Below are 19,694 nucleotides of genomic sequence, written 5' to 3'. Positions count from 1 at the left end.
GTAGTGGAGTGTAGGAGGAGGGAGTAGTGGAGTGTAGGAGGAGGGGGTAGTGGAGTGTAGGAGGAGGGGGTAGTGGAGTGTAGGAGGAGGGGTAGTTGAGTGTAGGAGGAGGTGGTGGTGTGTAGGAGGAGGGGGTAGTGGAGTGTAGGAGGAGGGGGTAGTGGAGTGTAGGAGGAGGTAGTGGTGTGTAGGAGGAGGGGGTAGTGGAGTGTAGGAGGAGGGAGTAGTGGAGTGTAGGAGGAGGGAGTAGTGGAGTGTAGGAGGAGGGGGTAGTGGAGTGTAGGAGGAGGGAGTAGTGGCGTGTAGGAGGAGGGGGTAGTGGAGTGTAGGAGGAGGGGGTAGTGGAGTGTAGGAGGAGGAGGTAGTGGAGTGTAGGAGGAGGTAGTGGTGTGTAGGAGGAGGGGGTAGTGGAGTGTAGGAGGAGGGGGTAGTGGAGTGTAGGAGGAGGGGGTAGTGGAGTGTAGGAGGAGGGGGTAGTGGAGTGTAGGAGGAGGGAGTAGTGGAGTGTAGGAGGAGGGGGTAGTGGAGTGTAGGAGGAGGGAGTAGTGGAGTGTAGGAGGAGGGGGGTAGTGGAGTGAAGGAGGAGGGGGTAGTGGAGTGTAGGAGGAGGGTGTAGTGGAGTGTAGGAGGAGGGAGTAGTGGAGTGTAGGAGGAGGGAGTAGTGGAGTGTAGGAGGAGGGGGTAGTGGAATGTAGGAGGAGGGAGTAGTGGAGTGTAGGAGGAGAGGGTAGTGGAGTGTAGGAGGAGGGGGTAGTGGAGTGTAGGAGGAGGGGGTATTGGAGTGTAGGAGGAGGGGGTCGTGGAGTGTGGGAGGAGCGGGTAGTGGAGTGTAAGAGGAGGGGGAAGTGGAGTGTAGGAGGAGCGGGTAGTGGAGTGTAGGAGGAGCGGGTAGTGGAGTGTAGGAGAAGGGAGTAGTGGAGTGTAGGAGGAGGGGGTAGTGAAGTGTAGGAGGAGGGGGTAGTGGAGTGTAGGAGGAGGGAGTAGTGGAGTGTAGGAGGAGGGGTAGTTGAGTGTAGGAGGAGGTGGTGGTGTGTAGGAGGAGGGGGTAGTGGAGTGTAGGAGGACAACCCGTTCTCACACAAGACAGTACATATATGACTAGTGCTTAAAGTCAATATGTGGAATGTGATTTAGTACATATGTGATATATTCCCAGTTAACTTTTTTACCAAGGCTCAAACTCTTCCTCACGTACCAATTTACGTCTCACAGTACTCGTCCATCAACGTAGATAGCTGAATAGTCGTGATTGGTTCAATTATAACGAAAATTGTAGTTTTCAGGTCCCACATGGGTTGTGAAATTCACCTACTATTGTCCATGCTCTTATAATATTACAGATCAGCTACATCCTATTGAAGGCTCGTAGTTTTGTTTTGAGAAATATTAGTTGTTCTTAGTAAATTATAATAAGCACAATAAATTATTACATAGAATAAGTGCTTCACCAATCAATATTATATACCATAGTTTGTGCTTTAGAAATCTTTAAAGAATGTTTTGTAGGAACGCTAACAGAAAACGATGTTATGTTGGAATGTATATAGGGTAAACTACTGCAAACAGGATGGTATGGTGTGGATTATTGGAAACTATAGGATTAGTATAGGGTCCACTACCACCTGTTAGGTGGGTAAGGGGTCCAATAACACCCGCAGGATGAGTATGGGGGTCACATCCACCCACAGGAATGGTATGGGGATCACTTCCACCCACAGGAAGGGTATGGGATCCAATACCATCCACTGGATGTGTATTGCGTCCACTACCACCGACAGGATGGGTATGGGCTCACAACCACCCACAGGATAGGTATGGGGTCCAATACCACCCACAGGATGAGTATGGGGTCCACTATAACCCACAGGATGGGTATGGGGCTCCAACCACCCACAGAATAAGTATGGGGTACAATAACACCCACTGGATATGTATGGCATCCATTGCCCCCACAGGATGACTATAGGGTACAGTATCGCCCACAGGATTAGTATATAGGGTTCACTGCCGCCCACAGAGTCGGTATGGGGTCCACCGCCACCCACAGGGTCGGTATGGGGTCCACTACCGCCCACAGGGTCGCTATGAAGTCAACTACCGTCCACAGGGTCGGTAGGGGTCCACTACCGCCCACAGGGTCGGCAGGGGGTCCACTGCCACCCACTGGGTCGGTAGGGGGTCCACTGCCGCCCACAGGATCGATAGGGGGTCCACTTGCTGCCGCCCACAGGGTCGATATAGGGGGGGGGTCCACTACCGCCCACAGGATCGATAGGGGGTCCACTGCCGCCCACAGGGTCGGTAGGGGGTCCACTGCCGCCCACACGTTCGGTAGGGGTCCACTGCCGCCCACAGGGTCGGTAGGGGGTCCACTGCCGCCCACAGGATCGATAGGGGGTCCACTGCCGCCCACAGGGTCGATAGGGGGTCCCTTACCGCCCACAGGGTCTCTATGAAGTCAACTACCGCCCATAGTGTTTGTATAGTGTCCACTATCGCCCATAGTGTTATTATGGGGTCCACTACCCCTCATAGGGTCGGTATGGGGGTCCATTACTACCCACAGGGTGTGTCTGGGGTCTATTTTGGCAATACTGCTTTTCCAATCTCATTTGTTGTTCAATGTAAAATATTTGTTGCTCGACTTGCAACAATTTATATATATATATATATATATATATATATATATATATATATAGTATAGTGCCTTTGCAATAATGTACCAATGTGTGTATTTTCATAACTCGTTTTAAATTGTTGAAAAATAAATAACTACATTGTGAATGCAAGTCAATGTTTACATGCTAAATCAGAGTTGCCAGATTCCGCTTAAAATAGCAAATTGTGCTTATTTTCAAAGCTTGAGAATTTAGCTTTAAAGTAGTTAAAAAACTACGAATTTCGCAATTTGCTATGTACTTTAGTGTACTATTTTAAAATAAGGTTGGTTTTTAAGCTGCAAGTCATATGAATCTCAAAAAAAGTATATTATTAACAATCTTATCTCCATAGTTCACTAGTTTCTGTAAATCAGATCTGGTAACTGTAGGCCAAGTACTGGAAGACTCAAGACACAATGTGTTGAAGCTATTCTCTTTGAAGAAGTCATCTCGACAGGATCTTCCAGCTCCAGCTATAAAACTTCACCAAACATGGATCTACCTAGTACATCAAATGGTAAGGAATTACTAAACTGTACAAAGTTTTATGCTAGAACATTTGTTACAGTCCCCTGTTCTATGTGTACTCCATCACATAGTGACGGAGTATGTGGGAATAATTTTGTTAACACTGTCCATTTGACATGGTGGTGGTGTATGGTGCTGGTGGTGTATGGTGCTGGTGGAGTATGATGCTGATGGTGTATGATGCTGATGGTGTATGATGCTGATGGTGTATGATGCTGATGGTGTATGATGCTGATGGTGTATGATGCTGATGGTGTATGATGCTGGTGTATGGTGCTGGTGGTGTATGATGCTGGTGGTGTATGATTCTGGTGGAGTATGATGCTGATGGTGTATGATGCTGATGGTGTATGATGCTGATGGTGTATGATGCTGGTGGTGTATGGTGCTGGTGGTGTATGATGCTGGTGGTGTATGGTGCTGGTGGTGTATGATGCTGGTGGTGTATGGTGCTGGTGGTGTATGGTGCTGGTGGTGTATGATGCTGGTGGTGTATTATGCTGATGGTGTATGATGCTGGTGATGTATGATGCTGATGGTGTATGATGCTGGTGGTGTATGATGCTGGTGGTGTATGATGCTGGTGGTGTATGGTGCTGTTGGTGTATGATGCTGGTGGTGTATGGTGCTGGTGGTGTTTGATGGTGGTGGTGAATCTGACACTGTCATATATATATATATATATATATATATATATATATATATATATATATATATATATATATATATATATATATGAGGGGTACCACCTCTGGTGCAAGTGTAGGGACCCATAGCCTCGGAGAAGAAAATAAAGAGTACTCAGAGAAGACCTTGTGGATCCTCACTGAACACTTTCATATTTTCTTCTCCTACCACCCTTATTCTTTTGGTATGTGTGTATATTTATCTAACTTTATTTGAAAACGTCATTACACAAAAAAAGTTACAATATTGATTATATATATATATATATATATATATATATATATATATATATATATATATATATATATATATATATATATAATTTTTTTTTCTTCCAATAATATAGTATTCACTTGAAATTAACAGCCTGGTCAATCAGGCTGTTGGATTCAACTCCTCTCAGTTTTGTTATACGAGTTACAGCATGGTTAATCACATCCAAAATTAAAGTTATTTCCAGATGCAGTCCTAAAATTTTTAACATTGCTCTCACTAGTGTTAATGTAGATTATTTCATAATTTAAATAATATATTTAATTACTGTAGTACATTTTAACAACAATTTAACTTATAATTTTTGCAGCATAGGTCATTTGAATATAAGTATTTTATTAGAAACTATTTCCTTCAGGTCTTCAGGGAAAATTCTTGAGGAGATGCACAAACTGCAAACAATGTGTGCATGTCCGAAGCAATGTTTGCAAGTTCTGCCAGTGTGACTTCCGAAACAGTAGAGAATTAATGAAGAAAGAAGAGGAAGCCCGTTTTCTACTTAAAGGCAAGAAGGCTTTAGAACGAAATACAGCAAGCCGGGTTCTACGAAGGATTGAAAATCAGGTATTGAAGTTTGTCTACATCTGTTGTATTCATTTGTATTCTTCTTATGCTGAACTTGCTTGATAAGGTATAGAATCAACATGAATAATGCTGTACAGTACTTACATACTATTTGTTTATTTATTTATATACAAGTTAGCACACTGGGATTATGAGAGTACATAGCATTGATGTTTTTACATTCTTGTAAAGCCACTAGCACACATAGTGTTTTGGGCAGGTCCTTAATCTAACAGATAATTTTAAATAGGCAATTTAAAGCTTAAATGGAAAAAAATTGGCTGGTACATTGTAAGAAAGTATCACAAAGATTACTATGTACATTAAAGTAAAATTTGAGGGTTATCAACATATAAATTGTAGCATAATTTGAGGAATATTTCAAGGTATAATATAGTAAGATATGCATTCAATATAACAATCATGATATAAGGTGATAGCAATGATTACAATGGAAAAGTTGTATGGTTTAGGCACATATATTCTGGCATTGGATTTCATAAGATACAGTGCGAGTTTAATACACTAGTTAGGAAACTATCAAGACAAAATTTAGGTACTTTTTGGTTTTATTTTTTAAAATGGCAGAAGTTGGACAGTTTTTAAATTTGTTAGCGAGTGAGTTCCATAGACAAGGTCCCTTTATTTGCATAGAGTATTTACACAGAATAACTTTGACTCTGGGGATATCAAAGATATATATATATATATATATATATATATATATATATATATATATATATATATATATATATATATATATATATATATATATATATATATATATATATATATATAATTTCAATTCAATCATCTCTGTCATTGATGTATATGGCAAAAAGTGTGTGGCCCAATACAGCACTATGTCTTAACGTAATGGGTCCAAGGGCCCATAAGTTCTCGACAGCATTAAGGGCCCTTTAGCAAACCAGTGTGCTGGGGCCCCCATGACGTCTTTGTATCATTTCAAGTTTGTACATGTACTTCTTAAGATATGGGCACCATACAACTGCTGCATATTCTAGCTTTTGTCTAAAAAAATCATGAACAATTTATTTATTATTTATCCATGAATGCCAGAACTAAACCCTGTGGTACTCCACTCGTGACATTTCTCCAGTCCAATACATTGCCTCTGATTACTGCCCTCATTTTTCTATCAGTTTGAAATTTTTTAATCCATGTTAGAAGCTTACCTGTCACCCCTCCAATATGTTCCAGTTTCCAGAACAAACTCTTATGTGGAATTCTGTTGAATGCCTCTTTTAGGTCCAGATAGATGCAGTCAACCCAACCATATCTTTCCTGTAAAATTTCTGCGGCTCGATCATAGTAACTGATTAAATTTGTTACACAGGATCTTCCATTTCAAAATTTTTTATTTTTTATTTTTATTTTTTTTCCAGCACGCACAAGGAAGCTTGATGCAGATAAACTTACATTAGGATCAGAAGGTGATAGCGATAATGCCTTGGAAAAAAATCCTGACGAGCTACAAGTGCAGCAGGTGCATAAAGTCCAAAAAGTACCGCAGGTGCAAGAAATTCAACAAGTACAAAAAGTTCCGCAGGTGGAACATTTACAAAAAGTTCCGCAGGTGCAACAAGGGCTACCATTAGCAATCATTCAGAAACAGCAAGAAGTACAAGTAGTAAAATTTGAACCACAGGGAACTACACCAGGAAAACAGTGTAGTAACAACGGAATGGGAATTTTAAAATACCTGAGGAAACAGATAAAAAAGGACAAACAATACAAATGGTTCCTTACACCTTATTATTTGGTAGTTTATAGGTATTTTACTTATAATACTTTATATTATGTCTACAGTTTATAATTTAGTTTACAGTTAATTTACTTTTCAACTTCCATATCTTACATGAAGGATTTTTACTGTTTTTCATTTTTAAAACCTTATTAGTATCATTTATAGTTTAGTGTCAATTCACTTATAATACAATATATGGAATAATTTACTAAATTCATTTAACTATAATAAATTTAAATAAACATTTTTACCCCAGGATGATTTTCAGTCACCCTACCCAAAAAATTAATGTTTCTTTATTACTAATCTTGTGAGAGGTAGCTTATTGTGCAGCCCATACTCATTCTGTGAGTGTTAGTTTATTGTGCACCCCATAGTCATCATGTCACCCAAGCCTGCTGCAGCTGCACCTGAGGGGTGGTGTAGGGAACCATTAGTGTACTATTATGATTTGAGAGAGAGAATGCTCTGTGGACAGAGCATCAATATGGCTTAAGGCATTGAGCTTTGCCTCAAGATGAAGCTTGGGCTGATCTCTGATTTGCTTCTTGGGAGTCTTCATTTACGTGCACCCCATACTCAACCACTTTGTAGTAATTAGCGACCATTTCCTTGAATTAACTGCTTGAACTTTTTCAATATATCAATAAGGTTAATTTGTATAAAGTATATAGTATTTAATTAACCTAAATGTATGATTCCGAGATATATCAAATGTGTTCACAGAGAAATCACAGTATCGTGATATATCACGGGAACTGTGATGAGGGTTTGAACCCCATGCACTGAGTGCTCTCAGATGCATGCTCTAGTTCACTACGCCACGACATGGTCAGATGAATTGCAACTTGGAGTACTACTGCACCCACAAGGATCCCAAGGCTTCCACTGAAGCCAAACCAGGTTTCACACAATTCCCCCATGAACTCGGTCTCTGTCATTCAGTAGTTCTGCCTTTGATGCCCCCATTTCAATGTCTTTCTCCATGTATTGATATATCACAATAATATGAATTCTATGTGTATTGAAAGGGCCATCAGAGGTAAAACTACTGGAGGACACAGACCAAGTACATGGGAAACTGCATGCACAACCGCCCATGGAATGGGTATGGGGGTGCATAATTAACAAAAATTGAATTGTGGGTTCATTAGTACCCTAGGTTGCAATTCTTTTGACCATGTTGTGGCGCATTCAACTACAGCAAGCATCTGGGAATGCCAAGCCCATAGGTTCGAACCACTCATCACGGTTAATGTGATTTGTTCATTAAATTTATTATATTTTCAAATAGGCCAGAGAGACGGAAATAACAGTTTCAAATGAGATCGACAAACTTGATGTTCAAAAGTCATTGATTCAAGAATGGCGATCTGACCTACAAATGATTTGTAAGGAGTTAGAGTTAAACACTGGAACAACCTCGAAGAACATAAAATATTCTATCGAGGCAGTTGCACACTCTATCAGGCATCGCAAAAATCTGATTGCCACTGATGCAGGTAGGCTTACTATTTCTTTGTTAACTCTGAAGCAATTTCTATTTAGCTCTTGTCTATAATTTCTATGTAGGTAAATGATGAGGAAATTTTTTTAACAACTTTAAAACTTTCAACTTTATTTGCAGCATCCAGTAAAATGCGCTCTTCACTCCGGCACAGAAATGAGTGTGATAGGAAAAAGCTTCAAGGCTTCATAAAAATCTACAATAGTGAAAACTCTGAAATTCTCAGTGAAAAGGATGCAATAGAAGGTATCCTGCCATGGCACAATTTATTGCCTCATCATAGCCAAAATGGTATGTAACTACATCTCATTTTATCAGGGGTTACAATTCGGCCTTATCAAGATAACTAACATTTAGCATGCATAATGGATAAGCTTTACTTATTTTTGAAGTAAAATATCATCACTACTGTTTGTAAAATAGGTGCAGTATCATAATCCGTAGGTTTTTATCAGGTTGATACTGCACAATAAACTATGTATAGTATGTATAATGCAAGTACCTAAACTGTAATTACATTAAATTGAGTTGTAGTTTACTTGCAGTAAATATAATTTTCCTCTTTTATTAGTGTCCCTTGCTCAAAAAAAGAAGGCAGTAGAAGATGTGGAGCTTCAGAAGAGATCCAGAGAAGAGCAACAACACACTGTTCAAGAAATGCTGCATTATCTCGCATATTACAAGAATAAGAGAGAGATTTTAACCGAACATACTGAAGAGTTGTTATGTGGAATTTTTCCTTCATATCTAAGCAAGGTAAGCTAACAGCCTAAATGTGTGTTGCAATTCAGTTCTTCATAAACATTTATCCAGCAGAATTTTATACTTGAGTAAAGTCTTGCTATTTACAACTTTGACAGGTAGACAATTCCATGGTTTTCATATACTGTACTGGTGTGTTTTACATATATTTGAACTTTTACCGAAAACTTTATTTATTTATTCTAATTTCTTTAGTATTTTCAGGGAAATTTGTAAATGTCTTAAACCCCATTAAATAGTCTATATATTACAGGATCCTAACAAGTACACTATTGAAGAGAAGCACCTATCAACCAAAAATAAGAGTGGAATCTTGGCTCTTTTGAAGCAAGGGCAAAAGTTGTGTTCTGACAAGCTGAGTGATGCAAAGCGTTTATTTGGATACCAGGAAGAGGATGTTGATGTTTCCGAGCCCTACCTGGAGCTTTGTGACAGTGAAGATGATGATGATGAAGATGAAGATTTACTACTAAACTGATGATACAAAAGTTAAGTATAATAAATTTTACCTGATTTCTCTTGCTAATTTCTCTTACTTAATTTCTCTAATTTCTAATTATCCTAGCCCTAAGATTACTACTGGCCTCCATTGCCTTGCCTGCACTTTGTTTCCCCCTTAACCATATCACTCATTCTTACAGGTGTGAGACAGAGAGGTACAAGATCATCCAAGAGGAACAACACCTGAAGCACCCAACATTTGGGTGTTTTAATTAATAAAAACGCCCTTCATGGCTTCACTCATCCTGGCTGGTTTAATTAAAAAAACCTAACCTAAACCTAATATATATACCTCTAGAGTCAAGGGAGTTAAGTTTTAGGCTGCACAATGAAACTGCTATTGACAATTTTATAACTGCTGCTGATAATGTCTGTCCTGTGACTTTTTTGTAAGCATAACCAAAAGGCTTAACAATCCCTTGCTTACAAAGGGAATACTTAAACCCATTAATAAAAAACATGACCTTGAGAAGAAGTATAGGTTAGGAATTGTCTCCAAAGAATTCTCATGCTCTTCAACAGGTCACTTGAACTCCAAACCTTTCCAGTTATCCTAAAAAAAACGAGTTACCCCTGTACACAAATGTGGTGATCTCACAGATGTTAACAACTACAGACCTATATCAATCCTGCCTAACTTGTCAACATTTTTTGAAAAGCTACTTGAACTTGAACTCCAAACCTTTCCAGTTATCCTAAAAAAAGCGAGTTACCCCTGTACACAAATGTGGTGATCTCACAGATGTTAACAACTACAGACCTATATCAATCCTGCCTAACTTGTCAACATTTTTTGAAAAACTAATCTACAAGCAGTTTTACTCTTATCTAGCCAAACACCATATACTTAGTACTAGGCTGTACAAGAATATAACAACTCTTGTATATATCTCAAAAAAAAAAAAAAAAAAAAAAAAAGCACAAGACGAAGCTTGAAAAAGTTTAGTGGTATGCCAATAGGCTAGTCCCAGGACTAAGAGGCATGAGTTACGAGGACAGGCTGCGAGAAATGCAATTGATAGGGTACATAAAGATAAACTGTTTAACACGGGTGGTAGGCGAACAAGGGGACACAGGTGGAAACTTAGTACCCAAATGAACCACTAGGATGTTAGAAAGAACTTTTTCAGTGTCAGAGTAGTTAATAGATGGAATGCATTAGGCAGTGATGTGGTGGAGGCTGACTCCATACACAGTTTCAAATGCAGATATGATAGAGCCCAGTAGGCTCAGGAATCTGTACATCAGTTGATTGCCAGTTGAGAGGTGGGACCAAAGAGCCAGAGCTCAACCCCCCGCAACCACAACTAGGTGAGTATACACACAAACACACACACGTACACACACACACACACAGACACAAACATACACACACTAATGCCTCTATTCACCTTGCAGTAAATAGGAACCTGAAAGTCAGGAAGCTGCTAAAGGCTGCATCTTGGGGATGTGTGAGTGTGTTAGATAAAAATATATGTTGTTTAGATATGATGGAGGAAAAGAGGCCGAGAGTCGGTACATTAGACAACCGACGCTTAGAAAGGCGGGGTCCAAGAGCTAACAGCTAAATCTTGGAAATAATAAATTAAAATATTTAATACACCCACATACATGTTTCACATTATTTTGGCTGAGGGCACACTGAGGGCTGATGGCCCCGTCGACGGGGCAGGAAGTCGGTGGTTGATCAAAGGCCTCCCACATCCTCCACATACCTGAGGATTATTCCGGCTTAATTTTAAACGGAAGTAATGTCTTGGCATTTACGGCTTCAGCGGGTGGGTGGGTCCGTGGGTTTATTACACTGTGAGTGAAAACAATCGCCTATTCTCTATTTTATATTGCGGCTTGTAGAGCTAGAAGCTGTTGCCTCTTGTGTGCGTTGCACAAGGGGATTAATATCTGGATTAATAGCTTTCAATATTTCCAGTATTTTTTAAGGTAACGCTTAAATACCGAAGATACTGCTATTGGACACCGCTTAATTGACAATGTCTCAACAACGCAGGCTAAAGATGTGCGTGGCTCCTGCTATTGCAATGATGCTCATTTGTTTTTCAATGATGGGCCTTAGTTGCCCCCTCTCTAACTTACCGTTCTAAATACCCCTTCTCCATCTTCCGCAAACATTTCCCCTCATACATCTCCCCCTTTCCTCCTGTCCCCCATGTCCATCTTTGTCCCCCTGTCCATCTTTGTCCCCTGTCCCTCACTTTGTCCCCTTGCCCACATTTTCTGTCCTCTGTCCCAGATCCCTTTCCCCCTCTCTGTCCCCCTCTCTGTCCCCCTGTCCCCCCTATCCATCTCTCTGTCCCCCTGTCCCTCTCTATCCCATTGTCCCTGTCTCTGTCCCCCCTGTCTCTCTCTGTCCCCCTGTTCTTCTCTGTCCTCCTGTTCCTCTCTCTGTCCCCCTGTCACTCTCTGTCCCCCTGTTCCTCTATGTCCCCCTGTCCATCTCTCTGTCCCCTGTACCTCTCTGTCCCCCTGCCCACTCTTTCTGTCCGCTGTCCATCATCTGTCCCCCTCCCTTTCCTCCAGTCCCCCTATCCATCTCTGTCCCCTTGTCCCTGTCTCTCCTCTGTCCCCTCTCTCTTGGTCTCCTGCCCCCCTCTCCTCCCTCTGTCCCCCGGTCCCCCTCTCTGACCCTGTCCCTCTGTCTCTGTCTCTGTCCATGCCCCCCTCTCTGTCCCTGTCTCCCTCCCTGTCCCACTGCTCCCCCTCTGTTCCCCCGTCCCTCCTCTGGCCCTGTCCGTCTGTCCCTGTCCCTCTGTCTCTGCCTCTCCTCGTTTCTGACATTCTCTGTGTCAGCCTATCTCTCTGTCTCTTTCCTCGCTCTATCTCTGTCATTCTCTCACTGACTTTGCATATCCTTATCTATACGTCTCTGTGTCTAACATTCTCTCCCTGACTCTGTCTATATCTATTTCTCTGTCTCGATCTTCATCTCTTTCTCTCTCTCTCTCTCTCTCTCTCTCTCTCTCTCTCTCTCTCTCTCTCTCTCTCTCTCTCTCTCTCTCTCTCTCTCTCTCTCTCTCTCTCTCTCTCTCTCTCTCTCTCTCTCCCTCTCTCTCTCTCCTTACATACATACATACATACATACATACATACATACATACATACATACATACATACATACATACATACATACATACATACATACATACATACGTACATACATACATACATACATTTATTTAACACATGTGGTACACGCACAAGGGGACACAGGTGGAAGCTGAGTACCCAAATGAGCCACAGAGAGATTATAGAAAGAACTTTTCAGTGTCAGAGTAGTTAATAAATGGAATGCTTTAGGCAGTAATGTGGTGGAGGCTGATTCCATACACAGTTTCAAGTGTATGGAAAGTGTATGTATTCAAGTGGCGGGACCAAAGAGCCAAAGTTCAACCCTTGCAACCACAACTAGGTTAGTACATACATACATACATAAGATATAAAACAGTGGAGGATTCCCAGGTAGAACAATCAACCACAATGCCCATTACCCCTTTACCCTGATGTCCTTAACTACACAACTATACAAGAGTCATTAACACGTGTAATGGCTGATCCCCCATCACGATAGCATAAAGACCAATTGCTTGACCCGCAGTCTGTCTTGCTCCTCAAATAATTTTCGGGTTAACATGAAAACGTCTCTCGAGTTTATCTTTCTAATGTTGTTTTCCCATCTTTCATTTTATCAGCTTAGTTCCTTTATTATGCCCCAATTACTCATCCCTTGAGCGGTAGTTAAACTGAACCCAAATTTAAAAAAAGTTCCTTTTGCTAAGCAAGCTACAGTCTTGATAAGTCAGATATATTGTTTGTTAACACATTTCTCAACAATGAACAGTCAGTTTTATCAAGCTAACATATCCTAACACAACGAGTGAGAGTATTAACTGGTCTAATTATTTTATTAGACCAGTATATATTATTAGATTATACTGGTATAATTATATATATATATATATATATATATATATATATATATATATATATATATATATGTATATATATAGATATATATAGATATATATATATATATATATATATATATATATATATATATATATATATATATATATATATATATATATATATATATATATATATGTATGTATGAGTGTGTGTGTACATGTGTATACAACATTAATAATTTTGTAACTAGCGTCAAACATTGTTATTTGCTTAGCTAAACGAACTAGAGGGTTCAGGTCCTGAACCGATTATGTGCCTCTGTAATCCTTTACACCACGGCCAACGGGATGGGTATGGGGTGCGTAATAAAGAAAGCAATAGAAGAAATTGAAATTGCATAATACGGTTATTGACATTCAATAATAGTAAGATAAAGCAATGAGGACCAAATGGGAGACCAGTGATCAGTGTCTTGTATCCCCTGCAATACCTCAAATCCTACGTACCTCACTGACAGGCTCCAGTATGTTTCTGTGAATAATTCAATTTCTCCCACCCTACCCATCAACATTGGTGTTCCTCAGGGCAGCATACTTGGCATACTTGGGTATCCTTTGGAGGTGCTTATCCAGTTCTCACTTGAACACTGTGAGGGGATTGCCAGTTATGCCATGCAGTTATGCAATGTATGAATCTATCTATAAGTCCACCAATCTTTGTAAAAATTTCTTGTATGGATGTACCTTACCTAAATAAACATTTATTTATTTATTATTTATATTTAGGATTCATCAACTGCCAAAGATATTCACATGTCAGTATAATTCTGGCGAGAGAGAGGTTTGGGAAAAGCCGTTATACCAACTAGTCAGCAATAAGGGTGATATTTGTGGGGCACAGGCACGCTCGGCCTGGCCCATTAACCCCCAACTGACACTATAACTACTAGCTACTAGGTACATGAACATAATTACATAATTTACGTACATAATTTAAGGTACATAATTACTAGGTACATGAGGACTGGCCATTGTACTATATAGACCTGAAAAAGTGTAACTTAGCGACAACAAGAAAATATTGAATCACAAGACCACCGACGACCATTCCCTTACCCTGCCATAAACACTGAAATTTGACACCCTACCTCTGGAGCCACCCTGACCACAGGTCCACCAACTACATTTCCCTCCCTCCAACTCTGCCTCCACTTACATTGTACACACACATATTGTACACCACGCAAGTGTGGACTAGTGTGTAAATCTTACTGATACCACACTTAACCTTTATTCTTTCTCAATGTGTTGTATAAAAGGATCTGATTATACCGTTTCATTTCTAACTCCTTTTCTTGGAAGAATGCCACATATGATCGTACACACACACAAGGTCTGTATAGGGTATAGGCAAGGTCTGACAAGGTATACAAGGTGAGTACTAGTTGAGTACTTACACACAAGATATTCTAGGTGAGACTAGGTGAGTATACACACACACGCAACATATACTAAGTTAGTACACCCAGAAACAAGATATACTAGGTGAATACACACATACAAGGTATACTAGGTGAGTACTAGTTGAGTACTTACACACAAGATATTCTAAGTGAGACTAGGTGAGTATACACACACACACGCAACATATACTAGGTTAGTACACCCAGAAACAAGATATACTAGGTGAATACACACATACAAGGTATACTAGGTGAGTACTAGTTGAGTACTTACACACAAGATATTCTAGGTGAGACTAGGTGAGTATACACACACACGCAACATATACTAAGTTAGTACACCCAGAAACAAGATATACTAGGTGAATACACACATACAAGGTATACTAGGTGAGTACTAGTTGAGTACTTACACACAAGATATTCTAGGTGAGACTAGGTGAGTATACACACACACACGCAACATATACTAGGTTAGTACACCCAGAAACAAGATATACTAGGTGAATACACACATACAAGGTATACTAGGTGAGTACTAGTTGAGTACTTACACACAAGATATTCTAGGTGAGACTAGGTGAGTATACACACACACGCAACATATACTAAGTTAGTACACCCAGAAACAAGATATACTAGGTGAATACACACATACAAGGTATACTAGGTGAGTACTAGTTGAGTACTTACACACAAGATATTCTAGGTGAGACTAGGTGAGTATACACACACACACGCAACATATACTAGGTTAGTACACCCAGAAACAAGATATACTAGGTGAATACCCCAACACCAACCTCCTACAGTACACCTCCCACAGTAACCCCAACACCAACCTCCCACAGTACACCTCCCACAGGTAACCCCAGCACCAACCTCCCACAGTAACCCCAACACCAACCTCCCACAGTACACAACACCAACCTCCCACAGTACACATCCCACAGGTAACCCCAGCACCAACCTCCCACAGTACACAACACCAACCTCCCACAGTACACCTCCCACAGTAACCCCAACACCAACCTCCCACAGTACACAACACCAACCTCCCACAGTACACATCCCACAGGTAACCCCAGCACCAACCTCCCACAGTACACCTCCCACAGGTAACCCCAACACCAACCTCCCACAGTACACAACACCAACCTCCCACAGTACACATCCCACAGGTAACCCCAGCACCAACCTCCCACAGTACACAACACCAACCTCCCACAGTACACCTCCCACAGGTAACCCCAGCACCAACCTCCCACAGTACACCTCCTACAGGTAACCCCAACACCAACCTCACACAGTACACCTCCCACAGTAACCCCAGCACCAACCTCCCACAGGTACAAAATGAAGCCATGAGAATTATCTTAGGATGCCCAAGAAATGCTATGATTGAGAAAATCAGGATGGAGTTGAATCTGCAGAGTATTGGGGATAGAATTGCAGAGATAAATGTAGCTTCTGCCATTAGATTAATGAGAGGTGGGGGAGCTAATGAATTGGTCCTCTCAGTTCAAAAGGTGGGAAGTACTGAACAATGTATGATGAAGAAAAGAGCATATATGAATACCTTATGTTCTAATGTTATTAAGTATGATGTTATTTCAGAGTGTATTGCTGTGCCCAAGAGAAAATTTACACCACCATGGGAGGATTGTAATGTAGATGTAGTAATTACTCCCTTGCAAAAGAAAAAAAAGTATGTATGAAATAGGAGAGCTGAGGGCAACATATGATTGTATAATTAGAAAATTGCCTACAGAAAACACTCTACTACATGTATATTGTGATGGGTCAGTAGCTAGGGATGGGAAGGCAGGATGTATATTGTGATGGGTCAGTAGCTAGGGATGGGAAGGCAGGGTGTATATGTTCTTAACATTCTGAAACCTATATTGTTTGCTGATGATACTACACTCATCTACTCCAACCCCAACCCACATACACTAAATACTGTAATGTTGTTAATAATGAACTAAAAAAAGTCCACTTATGGATGTCAACCAACAAACTAACACTTAACATAGAAAAGACCTACTACATCTTATTTGGAAGCAAATCTACAAATGCAATTCAGCTTCAGATGACAATGTAAACATTAGCAATAACAATGATGGAAAGTTTCTTGGTCTATTCTTAGACAAGAGGCTCAACTTCAGTACCCACATACAACACATAACTAAGAAAGTCTCTAAAACAGTTGGTATACTCTCCAAAATCAGATATTATGTACCTAACCCTGCTCTCATCTCTCTATATTATACACTAATCTATCCCTATCTCAACTATGGTATCTGTGCATGGGGTTCAACCACTGCAAACCACCTCAAGTCCATCATCACCCAGCAAAAATCTGCTATCAGAATAATATCAAATTCTGCTTTCAGACAACACTCAGCCCCCTTGTTTAACTCCCTAAACATGCTAAACATAATCTCACTCCATAAATTCTCTTGTGTCAACTACATTTACAAAACTCTGTTCTTAAATGCAAATCCTGCTCTGAAACTCTTCCTGGACAGATGTAATAGGACCCATTATCACCACACCAGAAATAAATATCTCTTTGATATCCCCAGAGTTAAACTTGTATAAATAAATAAATAAATAAATAAATATGTTTATTCAGGTAAGGTACATACATACAAGTAATGTTACATTAATGGATCGATATATAGATAGAGCTAGTACATACAATGCCTAAAGCCACTATTACGCAACGCGTTTCGGGCAGGAAAAACATTAATATCTAGAACTTAATACTAATTGAGCATAAAGAATAAAATGTGTTGAGAACAAATACAAATAAAGATAAAAAAAAGAGGGAACATGACTGACAAAGCAGCACAAATACAATAGGTTGACAAACAGTGTTGATTAAAAAAAAAAAAAAAAATAACAGACATGGGTTGACAATAGAGGGGTAAGGTAGGTTAGTGAATTTATTAGGTAGTGTTTAGTTTTTATCTTAAACTGGTTGAGAGAGGTACAGTCTTTAACATGGTTGGGAAGATCATTCCACATTCTGGGTCCCTTGATTTGTAGAGCATTTCTAGTTTGATTAAGTCGTACTCTTGGAATATCAAAACTGTATTTATTTCTGGTGTGGTGCTCATGGGTTCTGTTACAACCTTCAATGAAGCTTTTGAGCTTATATGTATGTATTTGTAATGTATGTATGTAAACAATGTATTTATTATCATTTATCAATTCTGATAGAAATTACCTACTTAAAATTATCTGTTAGATTAAGGACCTGCCTGAAACGCTGCGCATACTAGTGGCTTTACAAGATTGTAAATACTGTACTATTCAATGTATTCTCACAACCCCAATGTACCTACTTGTATATATATAAATAAAATAAAATAAAATATTGTGATGGGTCAGTAGCTAGGGATGGGAAGGCAGGATGCAGTATGCCAAACTGAATTCGTGCGCCCCTTGAGGGACTTGAAGTAGAGGGATAGGGATCACAGGATAAGTATGGGTTGCACAAACTACTGGTAACAGGATGAGTATGGGATGCAAAATTAATTACTACAAAGTGGTTGAGTATGGGGTGCACGTAAATGAAGACTCCCAAGAAGCAAATCAGAGATCAGCCCAAGCTTCATCTTGAGGCAAAGCTCAATGCCTTAAGCCATATTGATGCTCTGTCCACAGAGCATTCTCTCTCTCAAATCATAATAGTACACTAATGGTTCCCTACACCACCCCTCAGGTGCAGCTGCAGCAGGCTTGGGTGACATGATGACTATGGGGTGCACAATAAACTAACACTCACAGAATGAGTATGGGCTGCACAATAAGCTACCTCTCACAAGATTAGTAATAAAGAAACATTAATTTTTTGGGTAGGGTGACTGAAACTCATCCTGGGGTAAAAATGTTTATTTAAATTTATTATAGTTAAATGAATTTAGTAAATTATTCCATATATTGTATTATAAGTGAATTGACACTAAACTATAAATGATACTAATAAGGTTTTAAAAATGAAAAACAGTAAAAATCCTTCATGTAAGATATGGAAGTTGAAAAGTAAATTAACTGTAAACTAAATTATAAACTGTAGACATAATATAAAGTATAATAAGTAAAATACCTATAAACTACCAAATAATAAGGTGTAAGGAACCATTTCTATTGTTTGTCCTTTTTTACCTGTTTCCTCAGGTATTTTAAAATTCCCATTCCGTTGTTACTACACTGTTTTCCTGGTGTAGTTCCCTGTGGTTCAAATTTTACTACTTGTACTTCTTGCTGTTTCTGAATGATTGCTAATGGTAGCCCTTGTTGCACCTGCGGAACTTTTTGTAAATGTTCCACCTGCGGAACTTTTTGTACTTGTTGAATTTCTTGCACCTGCGGTACTTTTTGGACTTTATGCACCTGCTGCACTTGTAGCTCGTCAGGATTTTTTTCCAAGGCATTATCGCTATCACCTTCTGATCCTAATGTAAGTTTATCTGCATCAAGCTTCCTTGTGCGTGCTGGAAAAAAAATAAAAATAAAAAATAAAAAATTTTGAAATGGAAGATCCTGTGTAACAAATTTAATCAGTTACTATGATCGAGCCGCAGAAATTTTACAGGAAAGATATGGTTGGGTTGACTGCATCTATCTGGACCTAAAAGAGGCATTCAACAGAATTCCACATAAGAGTTTGTTCTGGAAACTGGAACATATTGGAGGGGTGACAGGTAAGCTTCTAACATGGATTAAAAAATTTCAAACTGATAGAAAAATGAGGGCAGTAATCAGAGGCAATGTATTGGACTGGAGAAATGTCACGAGTGGAGTACCACAGGGTTTAGTTCTGGCATTCATGGATAAATAATAAATAAATTGTTCATGATTTTTTTAGACAAAAGCTAGAATATGCAGCAGTTGTATGGTGCCCATATCTTAAGAAGTACATGTACAAACTTGAAATGATACAAAGACGTCATGGGTGTCATAGGGGCCCCAGCACATTGGTTTGCTAAAGGGCCCTTAATGCTGTCGAGACCTTATGGGCCCTTGGACCCATTACGTTAAGACATA

At 39.8% G+C, this 19,694-nt stretch overlaps 1 protein-coding gene across 1 annotated transcript; it reads left to right on the top strand.

Moving 5' to 3' along the window:
* Positions 1-8,569: 8,569 nt before the first annotated feature.
* Positions 8,570-9,442, top strand: LOC138361691 (uncharacterized). The gene is made up of 2 exons (XM_069320893.1): positions 8,570-8,743; positions 9,003-9,442. The coding sequence occupies exons 1-2, from the start codon at positions 8,645-8,647 to the stop codon at positions 9,225-9,227; spliced, it is 324 nt and encodes a 107-aa protein (XP_069176994.1). The 5' UTR covers positions 8,570-8,644; the 3' UTR covers positions 9,228-9,442.
* Positions 9,443-19,694: the final 10,252 nt, after the last annotated feature.

This window comes from Procambarus clarkii, unplaced genomic scaffold (genome assembly GCF_040958095.1).
Source record: "Procambarus clarkii isolate CNS0578487 unplaced genomic scaffold, FALCON_Pclarkii_2.0 HiC_scaffold_615, whole genome shotgun sequence".
Lineage (NCBI taxonomy): Eukaryota > Metazoa > Arthropoda > Malacostraca > Decapoda > Cambaridae > Procambarus > Procambarus clarkii.
The sequence above is the reverse complement of the archived record's forward strand: the minus strand, read 5'-3'. Positions and strand labels throughout refer to the sequence as shown.